The sequence below is a fragment of the Hyperoodon ampullatus genome (assembly GCF_949752795.1).
Source record: "Hyperoodon ampullatus genome assembly, chromosome: 8".
Classification (NCBI taxonomy): domain Eukaryota; kingdom Metazoa; phylum Chordata; class Mammalia; order Artiodactyla; family Ziphiidae; genus Hyperoodon; species Hyperoodon ampullatus.
Genome location: NC_136921.1, coordinates 35,290,440 through 35,311,068, shown reverse-complemented (window position 1 = coordinate 35,311,068; position 20,629 = coordinate 35,290,440). Strand labels below are relative to the sequence as shown.

Here is a 20,629-nt window from a genome sequence, read left to right as displayed (position 1 = left end):
ACCAACCGAGGACCACATTAAACATTTCTTCTTTCTCTGCTTCCAAACACTCATGACCTATTCATTTATACTTTCAATTTATCAGACAGACCTCATGCCAATTCTGTTTCCGTTCTTCCACTTTCCCCTTCCCACATTCACAACCCTTCTGCAACATTCCTTTTCTCTCAGACAAGACTACATGTATCAGTGCAAATCTTTCCTTCATGTGCTAACTTGTGTAAGAGGTCAGTCAACGGCTGAACCTCAGTCTTCCTTCAGGATATCCATTTTGGGTGATGATGTGCAAACTGGGTTGCCAAAGCTACCCATAATGACTGGAAGACTCTGATTCCTCCTCAGTCCACTCAATAAATTGCTACCTGAATTTAAATAGACAGCAGAGTTTGGTCTTTGAAGACCATTTTCTGCCTCTTGGCTTCTTCCATTTTCCTGGGCTGCAGGGGTCTTGATCACTCTGGCTATCCCCAGTCTTTTCAGCCTGTCCACTAAGTTCATCTTCAACTGGCCAACATCAGGAGGGTTTCGGGACGGTCTCAAGCCATACATCTCCTGGAGGAATGTTTCAGCTGGTCGGGAGGCCAAAAAATTTTCAGAGAGATGCACTCGAGGCTCAACGGGCAAAGGAGAAGGGCAAGGTGAGTGAGACGGTGAATTTGGTGGCGTGGAAGGGATAGCCAGGCCTCTAGGGAGAGGCTGGAGGAGGGGGTCCTGTGAATCTGGGCTTTGGTATGCTTTAGCAGAGATGCCTCGCTTTTGTAGAAGTTTGGCCAAGCTCATGGTGCCGCTGAAGGTTATGGTGGAATCTCGTCGGTTGGTGATGGATTCACCAATGCTGAGACTATAGGACATAGCAGGAGAATTCACTGCTGTGTTTGATGAACTGCTACCACTACTTCCACAGGATAATGAAGGGAAGCCAGAGCTTTACATAGAAAGAAAGAAAAAGAAAAAGCAGTAGAGAGAATTTAAGAATAAAAAGTAATCCCAAGTCAGCATTTAAAGTAATTACAGTAGTTATCCATAGTAAATATAGAGGAACAGGCAACATGTCAGTATCTGAGGAATGAAAATTTTGATGTGTTACTTCAATGATTAGTTATTTGTAATTTAGTCACTAACTTATTGAAACATATTTCTTTTCACAGAATATGAGTTTACCGTACTTAGATAACTTTATTATTCTCAAATAATTACTTTATTATTCTTAAATTTTAACTCTAAAATATGTATCTGTGGAAATACAACTAAATTTTATAATTAAAAAATCAAATAAATTTAAATATTGAAGAAAGTAAAGTTTAAAATTTTTATTAACATATCCATTCCATAAAATGAAATACACCAAGAGACAATAATTCGTGATTTAACAATTCTTCAACCTTTTAGAAAATACAATCTTTCAAAATTAAACCAAAGACGGTTTTCTAAGGAGACACATTTCTTTTTAATCTGTCAATTTTATATTACTGAGAATAAAGTTCTAATTGTTAAATTTCCAAGAATGTTAATTCCAAAGAATAGTAGTATAAGGATACCCATGGAATGAATTTTTCTCAATCTTGACTTAAAGCATGGGTTTCTGGGAGATTAAAAATAATTAAAAGTTTTGACACCTATTAGAATCTTTCTTCTTATTCTGTGTTTTGTTAAAAAGAAAAGAAACAAAATAAACAATCATGTACTCAAGGAAATGGTGATAGAATGGAGAGGGTACATCTTTAGCAAATTATTCCCCCTTGAGCAAATGTTACCAGCATTTAATACATAAACTTTCACTTTAACACAAAATACTCAGAATATCTAGATATCAAGATTTATAAAGATTATGAACAAGATGCAAATTTAGGATTAATAAATAAACTTTCTAAAGTACCAACTTGTATTAAAGAAGCAAAATGCAAACAACTTCGACTCCTTGGTTCTGATGTAGTCTGTCTACTGTATTCCCAGTCTCCCACCTCCCTGGTCCTACTTTATTGTAGAATTGCCTGTCTTTTCCTAAACTGTTCATGTCACTACCATACCAAATGATGGTATCAACCTGTATCGAGAGCCTCCTCAAGAACCAATTTTATAAAACCTGCTACCTTGGGCTTCCCTGGTGGCACAGTGGTTGAGAATCTGCCTGCTAGTGCAGGGGACATGGGTTCGAGCCCTGGTCTGGGAGGATCATGCATGCCGCGGAGCAGCCGGGCCCGTGAGCCACAACTACTGAGCCTGCGCATCTGTAGTCTGTGCTCCGCAATGAGAGAGGCCGCGATAGTGAGAGGCCCGCGCACAGCGATGAGGAGTGGCCCCCGCTTGCCACAACTAGAGAAAGCCCTCACACAGAAACGAAGACCCAACACAGAAAAAATAAATAAATTAATTAATAAACTCCTACCCCCAACATCTTCTTTAAAACAAAAAACAAAAACCCAAAAACCCCTGCTATCTTGTTGACTATAAGAACAATGTAGAAAAGTTGCAGGTATGCCTGTTTATTATAGACTTTATTGAGGTCTTTATAGGATACCACCCAAATGCTTCCCTAAACAGTCAATTTGCTTCTATCTTATAGACATTGTGAATCATAATGTTATTTCCCTCCACACTGGCAGCTAAAAAGCTAAGACTCAAATACATGGCTCACCTTACTTAGCAAGTATATAAGACTTTATAGTACAATTTATACACTAGGTGTATTCCTCTATCCATTTTATATCCTTACTCTTGATTCTTTTTTGCTTCATTTTTCTTCTCTACTTCTAGTTAACATTATCCTGCAAAGTTCTACATATCTCTGGAAATTGCCTTAGATTCTTTTCGGAACTGGTAGGACAGATATTTCAGCAATATTGCTTATTGTTCTAGTCTGTGTAGTAAATAATTTGGACTGCCCAGAGGGTTCTGGCTTTGCCCTCAGCTTCTGGGAGGTAATCTATGCCATGGCTGCTAGAAGTGTGTTTGTTCAGGATGGAGCTTGGCCACACCAGATCTTGGAGTGGACCTGGCCACACCCAACAGCTGTAGGATGGGGACTGGCCATGCCAGGAAGACTAACCATGTGATTTAGGGTGGAAGCTTTGGGTCAGTGGACCTGGAGGTGAGTTCTTATAGTTATAGTGAGTTATAGCTATATAGGTAATCAATCAATCATGCCTTACACAGTGAAGCCTCAGTAAAAAAAAATCTGGACACTAAGGCTTGGGTGAGCTTCCCTGGTTGGCAATACTCTGTGTGCACTGTCAAACACTGATACCAGGAAAGTAATGACTCCTAAGGACAGAGAGGTTTCATGTGTGGAACCCTCCCAGACTCTGACTTATGTGTCTCTTCCTTTGGCTAATTTTATCCTGTAACCTTTCCCTGTAATAAACAGTAACCATGTGCATAACAGCTTTCAGTGAGTTCTGTGAGTCCTTCTAGAAAATGTATCAAACAAGAGCATGGTTTTGGGAACCCCCTGAACTTGCAGGTCATATCAGAAATGAGGGCACTCTTGTGTGGAGGACTAGTCCCTCCAATCTTGCAGTTTGCTAACTATGGGTATAGTTTCAGCTGGGTCATTTACTACCTGCCTGCCCTTGGACCAGTCACCTGAACTTTCTATGCCTCATTTTTTTCATTTAGACACTACATACTCTCTTGGCTTGCCTACTTCAAAGAGTTATAATGATCAAATGAGAAAATACAATGTGAAAATATTCTAAAGACTAATTATCACAGTACATTAATTAAAATTCTGGGAATTAAAATGACAGTAATTTAAAAAAGAAATTGAGTTGAGGAAAGAAGTAAGGCCTCAAATTGCCCAGCCCCTCTTACCTGGGGGTAACCTGAGTAATATCAGAAGGATGTAATATCCTACAGGTGGTGAAGGTGAACGTTGAGTTTGTGAAGGACAGACACTTTCCTGGGTTTGAGGTTGCAACTGAAGTAGAGAGTTTTAGGGAATCAAACACAAAATTGAAAGACTAGGTTAATAATGTAAAAAGTTCGTCATTACTATTAATAATACAGCATTTATCTGGTGTCTTTTATACAAAAATTCCCAAATCTAGAAATGAAATATACATATTTCATTTTTCCCCCATGAATTTATTTATTTATTTATTTTTGGCTGCGTTGGGTCTTCGTTGCTGTGCGTGGGCTTTCTCTAGTTGTGGCGAGTAGGGGCTACTCTTCGTTGCGGTGTGCGGGCTTCTCATTTCAGTGGCTTCTCTTGTTGCAGAGCACGGGCTCTAGGCACGTGGGCTTCAGTAGTTGTGGCACACAGGCTCAGTAGTTGTGGCTCGCGGGCTCTAGAGTGCAGGCTCAGTAGTTGTGGCGCACGGCCTTAGTTGCTCCCCAGCATGCGGGATCTTCCCGGACCAGGGGTGGAACCTGTGTCCCCTGCATTGGCAGGCGGATTCTTAACCACTGTGCCACCAGGGAAGCCCTACATATTGTATTAGTATCCACTGGTTAGTATATAGCTGAATCCTTCAATAATTTGAAACTGAAGTTCAAAAGGATTTAATATAGCTTAGAAACAAGAGAAAAACTCATTCTGAAAAAATACATTAGAAAAAAATACCAAACCAAGAACTAGTCATCCAATCTTTCTAACCAAACTATCTACTCCAGTGGTTCTTGAAGTGTTGTTTGCACCTTGTGTGAGTCTACAGGTCAAAACTACTTTCATAGCAATGTTAAGATGCTATCTGCCTTTTTGACTGGGTTGGCACTTGCACTGCTGGTGCAAAAGTAATAGTGGGTAAAGCTGCTGGTTCCGTAGCACAAATCAAGGCAATGGCACCAAGCTGTAGTAGTATTCATCACTATTGTCCAAATACAGTAGAAAAAAAATGCCAAATTCATATCAGAATGTCCTGATGAAGCAGTAAAAATTATTTATTAAATCTTGACCCTTGGGGGACTTCCCTGGTGGCACAGTGGTTAAGAATCCGCCTGCCAGGGGCCTCCCTGGTGGCGCAGTGGTTAAGAATCCGCCTGCCAATGCAGGGGACATGGGTTCAAGCCCTGATCCGGGAAGATCCCACATGCCACGGAGCAACTAAGTCCGTGCACCACAACTACTGAGCCTGCGTTCTAGAGCCCACGAGCCACAACTACTGAGCTCATGCGCCTCATCTACTGAAGCCTGCGCGCTCTAGAGCCCATGCTCCACAACAAGAGAAGCCACCGCAATGAGAAGCCCGCACACCGCAATGAAGAGTAGCCCCGGCTTGCCACAACTAGAGAAAGCCCACGCACAGCAACGAAGACCCAACACAGCCAAAAATAATAAATAAAAATAAAATAAATTTATAAAAAAAAAATCTTGACCCTTGGGCTTCCCTGGTGGCACAGTGGTTAAGAATCCACCTGCCAAGGCAGGGAACACGGGTTCGAGCACTGGTCCGGGAAGGTCCCACATGCCGCAGAGCAACTAAGCCCGTGTGCTGCAACTATTGAGCCTATGCTCTAGAGCCCGTGAGCCACAACTACTGAGCCTACGTGCCACAACTACTGAGGCTACGTGCCACAACTACTGAAGCCCGTGCACCTAGAGCCCATGCTCCACAATAAGAGAAGCCACTGCAATGAGAAGTCTGCACACTGCAATGAAGAGTAGCCCCCGCTCGCCGCAACTAGCGGAAGCCTGCGTGCAGCAATGAAGACCCAGAGCAGCCAAAAATAAATTAATTAAAAAAAAATCTTGACACTTTAATCTTTTTAATATTCTGTGTGATGAAACAGGAAGTAAGCATTAAGCACTCTGCTTTATACAGAGATACAATGATTATCTAAAGGAAAAGCACATATGTAATTTTTACATTTTTTCACAGAACACCATTTTTACTTGAAAGAACAATTAATACAAAAACTACAGTTATTCAGACTTGGATATCTGGCAACATTTTCTTGAAAAAGAAGGTAGTGAGTCTGTCTCTTCAAGAAAATAGCAAACAGGATTTCCTGCCAGTGACAAAATTTGAGCTTTCAAGTGAAAATAAGTGTTTTGGTAGACTTGCATCCATCGCTGAGAGCTTGAAAGCTTCCTAATACTAAAAGACTTACCCAGTGAGACAGGTGGTGATACTATATGATTTTAATATATTCTATAATGAAACGGGTCAACATTTGGAAGATCTGCATAACTCAATGAACCAATATTTTCCAAATGACCAATGCGTTAACAAAATCATGCATGGGTAAAAGATACATTCAGAGAGCAGGACAGACTAATAGATTTTAACGTAACAAAGTATGAAAAATTCACTGATAGGGTTTTAGACTCACATTGCTACAAACCTTAAAGAGACTACCACTTATCAAGTTTTGGTGTAATATCAAAGAATATCCACAAATACCTGAAGAGGCTATTAAAATACTCTTTCTTTTTCCAACCATGTATCTGTGTGAGGCTGTATTTCCTTTCTTTTTTTTAAACTTTAAATTCTTTTTATTTCATTTTATTTTTCTATTGAGGTATAGTTGATTTACAATGTTCTGTTAGTTTCAGGTATATAGCAAAGTGGTTCAGTTACATAAATATATATTTTTTCTTTTTCATATTTTCCCTTATGTGTTATTACAAAATATTGAGTATAGTTCCCTGTGCTATACAGCAGGTCCTTGTTGGTTATCTGTTTTATATATAGTAGTGTGTATATGCTAATCCCAAACTCCTAATTTCTCCCTCCCCACCCCCCTCTCCCCTTTGGTAACCATAAGTTTGTTTTCTATGTCTGTGGGTCTATTTCTGTTTTGTATATAAATTCATTTATATCAATTTTTTAAAGATTCCACATATAAGCAATATCATATGATTTTTGACTTTCTCTGTCTGGCTTACTTCACTTAGTATAATAATCTCTAGGTCTAACCATGTTGCTGCAAATGGCATTATTTCATTCTTTTTTATGGCTGAGTGGTATTCCATTGTATATATGTACCACATCTTCTTTATCCATTCATCTGTTGATGGACATTTAGGTTGCTTCCATGTCTTGGCTATTGTAAATAGTGCTGCAATGAACACGGGGGGGCACGTATCTTTCTGAATTATGGTTTTCTCTGAATACATGCCCAGGAATCATATGGTAGTTTATTTTTAGCTTTTTAAGGAAACCTCATACTGTTCTCCATAGTGGCTGCACCAATTTACATTCCCACCAACAGTGTAGGAGGGTTCCTTTTTCTCCACACCCTCTGCAGAATTTATTGTTTGTATACTTTTTGATGATGGTGAGGCTGTATTTTCTTCATACTCCTCAACCAAAACAACATATTGTAATAGACTGAATGTAGAAGCTGACACAAGAACCCTGCTATCTTCTGTTAAGCCATAAATTAGAGACTTGCAAAACTGTAAAACTAAACCACTTTGTAAACTACTTAAAAAAACAGCTAATTTTCATAAAATATATTATTTGTGTTAACATGTAACTCTTTTACAATAATGAGTTAACAAATATTTTTATAATTTCTCAGTTTTGATTTCTAATAGGTAAATATCGGTAGATACGACCCATACAGATGCTCTCTGGAATTCTTAACGATTTTTAAGAGTGTAAAGAGATCCTGAGTCCAAAAGTTTTGTGAACCACTGGCTGAACTGCTCTCTCTCTGCCTATCTATTCATGCAGGTTGGCTAAGAAGTGGAGAGAATTAGAAGGGGCACTTATGCTATAGATTTCTATTGTCTTATATTCAAGACTGAGTACACTCCAGTAAGATTTATATAGAGGCAGTCAGCTGACCATACAGTTATGCAGAAAGCAAAGTACTACTGGTTACTAGACTACACTCAACCAAGCACTCTTCTCACCTGTAACTGGACCACCAGCTGAAGTCATGGGTGGCAGGAAGATTCCTGTTACTGGCTGGGATATTGATGGTTTCTGTTCCACGTGAAGAGGTTGCTGAACCTGAAAAGTGATACCTTCCTCTTCATCTTCTTCTAAATCTGAGAGGTGATAGATGGCATCCTTGGGCAACTGGGTAAAGCCTTTAGTGATGACACCTGGTCGTGGGTCAAGAATGGTTCCTAAATTTGGTTGAGCAAGCTGCTGCCATTGGTGCAGAGTTTGTGATCCTGAGGATGCAAACCAAAAAAGGAACATGTTTTAAATTTCCCACAAATATTAAATCTTGAAAGAAGCTAAAACTGTATGTGTAAAAAAGTAATGATAATAATAAAACTACTTATTTGGTCTTAATGTTTCGGTAAAATTTGTAAATTAAAGTTATCTGTGGAAGATTAACAAGATGATAAAGGTATGAATAATAATCTGTTCATTTCAAAAGTTAACTTTAAAAAGGAAATCTAAAGCAGGGGTGAAAAAACCAAGACAACACCCTTAATAGGAACTAGGATGCTGAGGCAGTGATGAGAAAGAAGATACGTATCACGTCGGGTTGTATGTTCCCAGGTGACAAAAATCAATACTCCTTTGTCCTGGAACTATGCCTATGAACTTTGAACTTTGAACTTAAAAGCCAGGCTCCTAGGTTGGAAGTCACCTTGAATTACCATGTTTTTTTCTGTATATTTCTCAAGATTCATATGTGCTCATGACTCTCCTTTCACCAGGCTCTCAGGGAGAGTAGGAAAGCGAAGGAGATGATAAAAAAAAGGAGGATCAATCCTCATGGTTTCTGTCTGCGAATACTGGTGAATGATCATCCCAAGTACCTGCACCAGATGCAGTGTCTAATTGTCACTAATAGTCATATAATCCTAAAAATGGCAACTCTGACAAATACCTGTACTGACCATTAATGAATAAAATGAACTTATAGCACCTTTGAGTTTGAGGGGTCCTTATAGGTTACTGACTCAAAATTTTGTCTAATGCAGACTCTTTCATGATAATAGCAGAGGATCATTTGAATACCGTCAATATTCCATAAAACAAAGAGATCTGTTTTGAATTCAAGTTCTTAGGAGAGAATAGAAACTGACCTGAAATTAACAGAACTGAACAAAAGAAAAATACAGACATACATATCTGTAAGTAACTGACACTTTTTGGGTAAAGAACATTTTTTGAAAAGGAAGGTAGAGATGAAGCATTACATATAGATTATTTTCATTCATCTATCATATCCTGTTTATCTTACCATGAAAACTGCTATCAAGGATATTCCTTAGAAAAGGATAAGAAAAGATTACTCCTCCTCCCTCACATTTGTAAAAAACACTGTATCAGTAGAAGAGAACTGACAGCTGATGGCTCGGAGAATGCAAATCTCTTCATTCATTTTCCACAAAGTTCTGCAGGGTCACACAAACAGCGAAGATTTAGGGATAATAAAGACCTCTTCTACACTTAGGGTTCTTATAATTACATAAGAAATCTCAATTCCAGGGGAAGGCAAAGCCAACAAACAACATGGCTTAGAAACAGCCCTTCCTTACTTAGTACCTTCAAGGGGCTTGACAATTTGCAATTTTTCAGGCATAAAACCTCGAAGGCAACTGGCACTGCTCAGGTCTGTGATCTCCGACTGGTCGGTGCAGAGGGAGGCAAGGCTCTCTGTGGGGATGCCACAGTCACTTCCTCCTTCTTTCTGGCCAGCCAGAACCTGGATCTTCCGTTGCCATTCTTCAGCAAAGAACTGCCTCTCACTTAAGTAGTTCTGTCGCCGCAGACTCAGGCGATGCAGGGCTGTAGCCAAATCGCTCTCTGCAGAGCGTCCTGGTTGACAGACCTCCTGGACGTTCCTATGGGAAAAACACATTCACTGACTAGATCTGTGAGGGGCATAAGCATAGCATAGACCTCTCCTTTCCACAATGGTGAATGTTCAAGAGATTGATCTTAAAAACACATATCTTTTCTTAGATACCTGGAATACAGAAATAGTAACAACAAACCCAAATCTCTAATATATATATAGATAATATTTTTATTTTTTATAAATTTATTTATTTATTTTTGGCTGCACTGGGTCTTCGTTGCTGTGCGCGGGCTTTCTCTAGTTGTGGCGAGCGGGGCCTACTCTTAGTTGTGGTGTAGGGGCTTCTCTTGTTGCGAAGCATGGACTCTAGGCGCACAGGCTTCAGTAGTTGTGGCACGTGGGCTCTAGAGTGCAGGCGCAGTAGTTACGGCGCATGGGCTTAGTTGCTCCGCGGCATGTGGGATCTTCCCGGATCAGGGCTCGAACCTGTGTCCCCTGAATTGGCAGGCGGATTCTTAACCACTATGCCACCAGGGAAGCCCATATATATAATGTTTTTATAGATCATTTCAAGTGACTTCAGATAGGCAAAACTATACTTTATGTTGTATTTATTAACTTTCCTGTTTCACTTAATTTATGAACCTACAGATAATGACCATCTATAAATTCAGTTTAGGCAGTCAAAAAACTAAATATTATTATATTTCACTGAATCTATAATACCATTGAAGGCAAGAGGTACCATTATTTTATGTACTAAGAAAGAAAAAAATGTTACCCATTAAACTATGACATGTCATTAGCTGCAAAAGATAAACAATTTCAAAAATATTAAAATGTGAAAAAATTTACTTTAGGCCATAGAATCCTCTATGAATATTACAAACATTTAAAAGAAACCAACAAGATCTGTAAACACCGCACTTTCAGAGTTCTGCAATACACAGTTTTTCACTTATTAACATTTAAAAAATTGGCGGTATCTTACAACTGATACCAAAAGAAAGAGTAGCAAGCCAAGCTTTAGTTATTCCATGTGTGAATTCACACGGATCTGTTTGTTAGATCTTTTCCTAAGGTAACTGTGTACAATGAGGTAGTATTGAAACATCAAGCTATTGTGTGTATAGAATCTACCCCTAAAACCAGGCAATACAATTGAAAACCCAAGGTAATGGATTTCTGCATTAAGAAAGACTTCCCTCAGATGCCAAACATCTAATTTTCAAAAACTTTCAGCTGACTTTCCAGTCATTCTCTTTAATTTCTAGTTATACAAAATTCAGTGAACTGAATTAATAAAAAGCAGAAAAAAATCTAAATTTAAACAAATAGGAAACTAAGAGCAATCTAGTTTTCCTCGATAGGTATTCCAGATTATTGTTTATCCTAATGGGCACCAAAGCAACTGAAATTAGGAGCATGGGTTATGAGAAAGTGTCATGTAATGCTATGCATAACTGCCAATGACCAAACAGATTCAAACAAATTTGACTTTGAACACAAAGATTTAGACTCAAATTTTGCCAAACCAGAGACGAAAGTAGTAAAGAATTTTATAGTTCAATGAAAACTCCATTTTGAATATACTCTATTAAACTTTTTCACTCCAATGATCTAACAAATAATGATACAGGGAATCATTACTGAATGAAAACTGACAGTTCTAGAACTTCCTTGGGACAGCACAGAGCAATGCTGGAATTTGAGTGTGTGAATCTATGTTTCTTACCCTGGATCTTCCTCCAAGTTACTCTTCTGGATTGTTTTGTCCTCTGTTTGTTGTAAACCAGATTCAAAAGGTTTTGCTGTCATGATGACACTTGAACGGTTGGAGCCTGGAATGGGTAGCAGAGCTGGGAATGGGACAGAGCAGCCCCGTGTGTCATTGGCAACCTTGACAGTATCAAATACCCGTTTTTGTTGGGCTCTGTCAAAAGAGAAGTGTTCATTATTGCCACTGCCTACCACTGGAGTGCTTTAGAAAAGAGACATGTTAAGTATAGTTAATTAAAAATAAAGCCACCCTGAAGAGCATCTGAAGTTTTGGAGAAATTATTAGAAAGTAAATTTCAGAACAAGAGAATGCTCTCACAGATCCAAGCACTACGAGGAAAAAACTGAATAGTAAGCAGATTTACTACCGAATCTCATAAATACCAATCACTATGGATTGTGGCTTCTGTTTAATTTCCATCCCAATGGTTGAGTAACAACACATGTGATCTGAACTTACTTTTGTTTAAAGAGAGAAGATTCCTCATCCAAACTCAACTTCTTACGCATGGTCCCCTCAATCTCAGCTGCCAGAGATTCCTAAGAAAAAGAGCTTGATGTTACTAACAGTTATTATCTAAGAAGCCTGTTAGGAGAAATAAACTATCTTTAAATTATTTAACGGAGTTTCCAGAATCAAATACTTTTGGCGTTATAATGAAAGAAAACAGTCACAGGCTAAAACGCAGGGGAAGAAAAGAGACATTCTGGAAATGTAACTTTTAAACAAGAACCAACTACTTTTTCATGATATATTTTTACAAGAAAGCAGTGGGAAAACCAATTATGATAAATAAAAGTATTACATATGCAGACACACAAAAATAAAATGTTTGAAAGGCTATAAACCAAGATGTTAATAGTGATTCTGTGGAGGTCAGGATTTGATGGTATTCAGCAATTTGTTTTTGCTTCTCTGTAATTTCTAACTTTTCTATAATAAACATGTAAAGCTTTTATAATATAAAAAATTGTTAAGAGAAAAATAAGTAAGCTTCCCCTTCCCCTGGTCACGGATGAAGATTCAACTAGCATGGGTGTCATGCTCAGTGGGGCTGTGCTAACAATGACTAGAATTGGAGGTACTGGTGTGAACTCATCATTTTAAATATACATATAAACATAGGTATGAATGTAAAGATAGAGATAGATGTGTTTATGTGGGTGTATATGAACGTACACATATTTCCTAGCTCTATCTGTTAAAGGGACCTCAAAGCAATGGTACTCTAGTGGCATTGGATACCTAGCACCCAGATTTTGGATTCTAAATATCATTTCTCATTAAAAATAACCAGAACTCCTTGGAGAATGGCTGATCCCAGGACTGGGCCAGGGAAAGGGCAAGAGGAGCTTGAAGGAGATCCCACTGGTCATATCTTGGACAATTTAAGTATCAAAATAAAAAACAATAATAATGGATTATAATCCACTGATTAAAATAGGAATCCCTGGGCCTCCCTGGTGGCGCAGTGGTTGAGAGTCCGCCTGCCGATGCAGGGGATACGGGTTCGTGCCCCGGTCTGGGAGGATCCCATATGCCGCGGAGCGGCTGGGCCCGTGAGCCATGGCTGCTGAGCCTGCGCATCCGGAGCCTGTGCTCCGCAACGGGAGAGGCCACAACAGTGAGAGGCCCGCATACCACACAAAAAAAAAAAAAAAAAAAAAAAAAAAAATAGGAATCCCTGAGTCTATACTGACATAACCAAATGAACAAATGAATAAATAAATGACACAGAAAAGCTCTAACATATAAAAGAATGTCAATTAAAAAAAGTTGAAAAAATGATGGATTAAAAAGTCACCATTGGCAATTATCATAGTAATAACTGAGTCAGATACATCCCCATCAATGGGTGCTAAAACTGTGGGTAAAGGCTTGATGAGGAACAGAATATTTAAACAGTCTCAAAGTATCACCCCCAAAATAGTAATTTTGATCACTTGGCTAAGGTAGTATCTGACAATTTTGATCAATGCAAAGTTAATTTAGTAATATTAATTCAATTAACTATTAACAATGATTAACTTTACAGTGGAAAAAACTGGCAGATACTAGCTTAACCAAGCAATCAAAGTTAATTAACATCATCAGCAATGGGAAAAAGAGACAATGTGTGCCTTCTAGTACAATGTTCTGAGAAGAGCATGGCATTGTTTCTGCTGAAAATGCATTACCTAAATCTAATTGTGGGGAAACAACAGACAAACCCAAACTGAGGACATTCTACAAAGGTCATGAAAGACAAAACAAAGACAGAAGAACTGTCCCCAGTTGAAACAACCAAATGCAATGTATCCTTCAAAGGACACTGTTGGGACAATTGGTAAAATTTAAATGGGTTCTGTGGATGAGACAGTGATAGTATTGTATCAATGTCAATATCCAGAAGTTGATGGTTATATGTAGTCATGTAGGAGAATGTCCTTGAGAGTATCCTTGTTTTTAATAAATACACACAGAATTATTAAGGGGTAATAGGGTTATCTGCAACTTACTGTTAAATGGTCCAGAAAAAATAAGAGAACAATATGACAAATGTAGTAAAATATTAAATTTGAGAAATCTAGATGAAGGATATATGAGTTTTTTGTACTACTGTTGGAACGTTACCCTAAGTTTAAAATTACCTCAAAATTAAAAATTAAAAAATATTCTGCCCCAATATTCTCTAGAAAATCTATTATAATTTATAGTTTCAGTCTTTTAAAAAATTTCACAGGATTGCATGTAAGTGTTTAGGAACTAGATTATTAAAATAACTCTTTGAACCAACATTACAAATTTGGGCATAAACTCAGAAGTTTTCATTAATTTCTTTATTTCAAAAAAAAAGATTGTTCATTAAGGAATCAAATCAATATGATTCCTGCTCTCACGGGGCTTACACTCTAACTGAAGTTAAATAGAGCAAGAAACTCAAGATCTGTTAAAAGAGGTTTTAAATGTTCAGAGCACTATTTGAATAAGTGGTATGTGGTGGGATTAGGGTAAGGAGGATGACTGAAGTTTAAGTAACTCTATGGGACACAGACCTAAACTTAATTTCCTTAGGGTTCATCTCATACAATAAATCTGGAAGGTCAACTGGTAGAAGGAAGGCTTCAATAAATAAAGACTATTAAGGTAGATACAGATATGCAAATGAAGGCCTAAATCAATAATTAAATTCAATCAACAAGGACAAACCATGTTACCTCTTCTCAAGATGCTTTACACCATTAGAAACCATATTACTCTCAGGACCATCTAATCTCAAGTTTCTTTCTCAGTTCCTTACCCCAGAAAAAACTCCATATGGCTGGGAGAAGTAGAGATGAGCAGCAGGGCCAGATCTATTCCGAAGTTCCTTTATTTCTTCTTGGGATTCATGTAACATTCCCAGACACTCCATATTCCTGTCTTGTAACTCATGCAGCTGAAAGATAGGATGGCAATTAGTGTTCCTTATTATATTCTCAAAATGACAATGGGGAAAAAATCCCATTGGGATAAGTTTAAATTTTATCCAGAGGACTAATTTTATGAATTTAAATTTAATATGAAGACTCTGAAACAGACTAAGCAAGGAAAGTATATATATTTCAAGCTGCCAGATTTAGGGGTGTCTTGGCCAGAATTATACATATGCATGATTTCCTAAAAACGTGAAATGTAGCTGAGACAACCATAACTGTCAATTCAATATTTAATGCTTCCTATCCTTAAAAAAAAAATGTATAGAGGAAGTATGATAGCTATGGTCAAGTTAGTTTAGTGGAATATTAGATATGTATATTTTTAAACATAATGAACATGAATGAAATCTGAAGTCTGTAAATGACAAGATCAAGTCTACAAAGTATTTAAAAAGATGTCAGGGTGCTCAATCATCCTAAACAAGTAGTTTCTTCTCCCTTGTTTAAAAAATTTTTTTATAGTTAGATACACAAGCATGTTAAAAGAGTACATAATTTTCAGAGAACATATTAACTTCAAAAATTTCTTCAAGCATGTTATGTGGACTAAATCATCAGCATCACTAGGGCTAGGGGTGCTTATTAAAAAATGCAGATTATCTTATTTTAAAAACTGTTGGGTTAGTTAATACAGACCTGTAAAAGGGTCATATATTCCTAAAGAATCTTATAAACTCAAGGTTTTCCTATTAATCAAGAAGGATGTTGTCTTGTCACTATTATTTTAGAGACAGAATCTTTAAAAAGCTTTACTTCTTAGATCTCATAATTTTCAGCTTAATCTTCTGTTGTTGTTTTAAATCTGGTTATCACCTTTAGCCATTCTTATTCACAAAAAGAAAGGAACTATTCATTCCTCCCCTCCCATATAACACAAGATAAAGGAAGATTTCATTACCTCCATTGTCAGTTGTCTTTGGGCATCTTTGGAAGCTTGGAGGTGAAGTCTCAGCTCTTCCTTCTCAATCACATGCTAACAACATATTAAAAGAGACATGTGAAGCCTTCCCATATAAAATACAGGTTACTCTCTTTTTAAGACATCTTAAGAATGTATTTCAGGGATATAGTCCAGAGGACTATCAAAAGCTAACCTTTCAAAAGCCAAATAAGTGCAATAAAATGGGCAGAATACAAAATCCATCAAGGTGTTCAGAGGACAATGAGCATGAATCAGTAGTTCACATCACAACTTTCTGAGGAAAATCCATTTTATGGAAAGAAAGAGTGATTTGAAAGTAGTTATTCATGATATTTCATGACAGAAGACTAAAACAGCAATCAGACTAAAGCAATGTAAAAGGGTGGGGACCATGTTTATTTTGCTTAATGTATCTAGCACTTAGCAGAGTGCATAGTACTAGGTCAGTGCTTAACAAACATCTGTTGAACGAATGAACCTACTTCTTTAAGTTTGTGCTGAAGATCTACAATCTGAGACAAGAGAGAGGAAATCTCTTCTTGGTAACGAATCAGTTCATCACTCTTCCCAGACAATTCTTCAGTCATTCTGGACATCTGAGCATTTGTTTCACCTGGAAAAAAAACAAACTTAAAATTAATATAAATGTAGGGCAGAGGTTGGTAAACTATGGCCTGTGGGCCAAATCCTGTTTTGTAACAAGCACTGGACTATCACGAATTGATTTTTCTCTAACATAAATTTAAAATAATAAACCTGGATAACCCAATAGAGAAAATTAAAGATTCTTCTGAAATAGACTAATGCTGGGAATTTAATAGGAGGCACTGAAGCTAAAAAGAGATAACTTGTAAAGGCAAGCAAGCTAAAGATTCTGCCTCAATCTTTTTCTTTATGAAGGACAAGAAGGCTGAAAAGAGAAAGGTGAATTATATATCTTTGCAACGGCCAAGACATTTACGTCTTTGAAAACTCTTCAGGAATGTAAATAAGATCCCCAAAGAAATGAAAATCAAACTTAACAAATCTAACAAAGGAATATTTCCAGCATGGAACAGTCGCAACCTGTAAAAGCTACTGAGATGCTTCTGTAGGAGAGACTTTCTGGGATACCCAGCAAACTGAGTAGGGCCTCTAAAGCAATTCTTACAATGCAGCATTCTTGCATGCTTTAGAATTCCACTGGGGAAATAAATCTTTGCTTCATATAAAAATTTTGACATCTAAACCCAAGTGGCAAAGCTATTTCTAAGTGTTATATAAAACTATTTTTAAATCGATGGAAAGTCTATAGCAATTCAAAGGATGGCAATAAGGAGACAGGAGACCAGAATCTAAGCTCTTAGGTAAGTCATTGCTTTTTGTTTTTAAAGTGTAAAAGGTGGGTAATGATAGTGTTGATGGAGAAGATTCAATTTACATTCCTCTGGTTCTCTAATATTCTGTGCAAGGTACCACATTCTGAAGCCCACAGCTCAAATGATCTGATATGTTGTTATCATACCTTCTCTTTCCACATAAAAGGCTATATATATCAATATTTATAAAGAGATTAAAATTGTTTCTCTAGTAAAGCTGATCTTTTTCCAACTGATTTGTTTTAAAAAATTTTAGGTAACAATACATGAAAGTAAAATATATTCCTTTATAGACACAGAGTTGGCATTTAACAATACTCATAGAATGTTACGTTTTACACTATCATTTAAGCCCTAGATTTGCTACTAATCAGTTTTCTGACTTTGGCAAGTCATATTCTCTATAGGACTATTTCCGCATCAACAAAATAAGTAAGAGCTTTGGTTACTTTCATTCTAACATGCTATAATGGGTAGAAATATAGGTCTTTATTTAATGATGATGACAATTTGAAACAAAGATACTTCTTAAAAGTACATATGGTACTTTATTTAGAGTTGTGGGCTCAATGTGATATTCCAAGATTTTCAGCAATTATTTAAAATTGTTTCTTGAGATGCTTCTATTGAAACCATAGACCTAATTTCTGAGTTAGTGATATCCTACCAAAGAACTGCCCAAAGGCTATAAAACAGAATACATTAACACTTACGAAGTTCTTTAACACAATCACTGACAAGCTGTTGTTCCTTCTCCTCATAGGTAATCGTTTCTGTCTTTATGTGACAAGCCTTCAAGAAAAAAAAAAATCAGTATGTGATAATATCTTTTAATGATTTTATAGTATTAACTAAAAAAATCTTTACTACTTATTTAAAGATAAAAGTTCATCACTTACAAAGGAAAACAAAAACTCATAAAGCTTTATCTATCATAAAATAAAGACCATGGAAAAGGACATGACAAACATCTCCCCCTTATTCCTCTCAGGGCCTTTGCACATGTCTACTCATCCCCACCCCAAGCCCTCCCCTCCATTACATATATCTCTGATAGGCTAACCCTTAGCCTCAGCTAGAATGTCACATGTTTAAGTAGGACTTCTTTGATCCATTCCCCAACCCCCCATTATATAAGCTCATGAAACACTGTAGTTTTCCAATATAGTTCTTAACTTAGTTGTAATTATTTAGTTATTTGTGTAAACTCCACAAGCTATATATTCTATGCTGTGCCTTTCTCTATTCCACCTGTCAGCTTGCTATTATCCACTTTTCAGTGGTATCTAAGTAACAATGGAGGGCAAGCACCTGTGCCTTGGCTGTCACCGCCCCCCCCCAACTGGAATGTCAATAGAAAATCCTTAGTTATGCCATATTTCACCTCAATACTACCTGGACCTAAACCTTATAGCCTTTAAGGTAAAGGAGAGTGAGAATTAAGTTGACTGTACCTTGGATCGAAGAACCATATTCTCTTCTTCCAGTTCCTTGAGCTTTTCTTGCAGCATGTCCAACTGCAGCAAACCTTGAGATAAGCTAAAGGACTCATTGAAGCGAAGAGGTGTAGAGCAGCTGGAATCAGTTTCACTCTCTTCAGAAGCAATGGAGACAATTCGAAGTAACTCATCTTTCTTGGACAGCTCGTGCTGCAGTTGATTAACCTGTACATCAAAAGGGTTTGATTTAAAAGATGGTCTTTATTTTGCATTATTTACAAGTAATATAGCTTCTAATTCATGGAGCAATTGTTTCTCACCATACAACAAAGTCATAAAATCAGCTGTTAGGTTTTACTGACTAAAGTAACAAGGGCTACAAAGAGAGTAACAAACCTCAGATACTGCCTAAGCTATAATTTTAGAGCATTAACTCAACAAATACAGCTTTTTCTATACTAGGTGAAAAGAAAAGCCAATTTCCATATTCTATATAATGGGAATATAGGAGGAAAATTTCACATAAGATGATACATTCACAGTTCAAAACAAAACAAAATGGAAGAAACTTCAAAGATCAGAATAGAACCTTACTTCAAATTCTCATCCTAAAGGTTTGTATTTTTAAGCTGCATAACTATACATGACTTTCCAACTTTAGTTCTAGGGAATAAGTACTTTTAACACAAAGGCTTGAATGTTATTAAACATGATGATTTATAAAATATAAATGAAACCAGATAATAACAAATTATAGAAGATTTAAAATGTAACCACTCAAATTAATAATAATCAGTTCTCACTACAAATATTTATTGTTATGGGATGAATATATTTTCAAAAATTTCTTTTCCTTTTCTTTTCTCCTTTTGTTTGGGTTTCTGAAAAGATACTTCCTTTGGGTATCTATTATTTGGGGGTACATTTAAAAAAATAAATTTAAGATAAGATCACACAAAAAGTCTACAGAAAGGAGTAAGGATAAAGCGTTAAAATCTAAGCAGGATGCCACAAGTACTGTAGGTACTGAATACAAGCTTTTATATTGACTAAGGTAGAGTCACATGAGTACTCCTCTGTACAATAACACTTCATTTCTCTACTGGTGAGTTTAATGGATACTAGTGTCATCACTTCAGGGACACCCAGGAAAATAAATTCTCCATTTCCCAAGACCTAGTTGCTTCATGCTGCAAATACTTGATCCAAGACTTACTTGATCAAAGGCTTGTCCCAGCTGCTCCTCGAGGGCTTCATTGTGCTCAGACAAGGCATGGTTCCGCTTCAAGAGAGCTTGTCCAATTCGAGCAGCTAGCTCCAGATCACGATCCCTCTGTTAAAATACCAAACACATCTCTTCTTTGAGTACAAACAAAATTAAGTGGTAGTTTAAAATTCTGCAGTCATTTTTGCTAAACTCAAAAGCAATGTCCTAGAAAGCATCAAGATCCATTTTAATGCCCAGATATTACAAATGAATACAGGGCCTGACACACAAATGGTGTTTAATATACATTAGTCAGATGGATGACCACCATAGTTATAAATGCAAGAGGGCATTTCTTGATATCAAGTGAGATTTATTGATCACTCCATTAATTAGGATCCAGCAACCCAACCTTTCAAATTATGACTTTAGGGACTTACAAAATCAATATAGTCTTTAAAAATGGGGACAGGGCCTGACACACAGTAAAAGCCAAATAAATATTTGTTGAATGCATTTGTCTATTAAGCATGGTAATGATACAGTAGGCATGTTGAATACAGTTCCAATTAGGGCAAAGCTTATATGCATTCAAAGCCAGAGGCTTAGAGGAAAGCATAATCAAGAGCCCTATTGTCAACTGGTATAAGAATCGTGATGTGAAATAAAATAGGGGATATAATAGACTGGACATTTTGAGGCTATAGGACTCTTCTTAGAGTGTAGAAAAGAAGGAAGTGTGAAGAAATTGGTGGTAATGATGCAGGGAAGCCTAAAGAAAAGTCAAGCAAGGCAAGAGTTACTCTTT

The 20,629-nt window shown here is 37.1% G+C and overlaps 1 protein-coding gene across 1 annotated transcript in view; it reads right to left on the bottom strand.

The window, feature by feature from the left end:
- Positions 1 to 246: 246 nt before the first annotated feature.
- The window catches only part of TRAK2 (trafficking kinesin protein 2), a gene marked incomplete at both ends in the record, with an annotated part of 36,310 nt that continues 15,927 nt past the window's right edge, over positions 247 to 20,629 (bottom strand). The window contains 12 exons of the mRNA XM_079710396.1: positions 247 to 925; positions 3,811 to 3,916; positions 7,802 to 8,068; positions 9,402 to 9,700; positions 11,393 to 11,590; positions 11,897 to 11,976; positions 14,718 to 14,855; positions 15,794 to 15,868; positions 16,300 to 16,430; positions 17,889 to 17,967; positions 18,630 to 18,839; positions 19,831 to 19,947. Coding sequence (XP_079566522.1) covers positions 247 to 925; positions 3,811 to 3,916; positions 7,802 to 8,068; positions 9,402 to 9,700; positions 11,393 to 11,590; positions 11,897 to 11,976; positions 14,718 to 14,855; positions 15,794 to 15,868; positions 16,300 to 16,430; positions 17,889 to 17,967; positions 18,630 to 18,839; positions 19,831 to 19,947 — 2,379 coding nt within the window. The remainder of the gene's footprint in view (positions 926 to 3,810; positions 3,917 to 7,801; positions 8,069 to 9,401; positions 9,701 to 11,392; positions 11,591 to 11,896; positions 11,977 to 14,717; positions 14,856 to 15,793; positions 15,869 to 16,299; positions 16,431 to 17,888; positions 17,968 to 18,629; positions 18,840 to 19,830; positions 19,948 to 20,629) is intronic.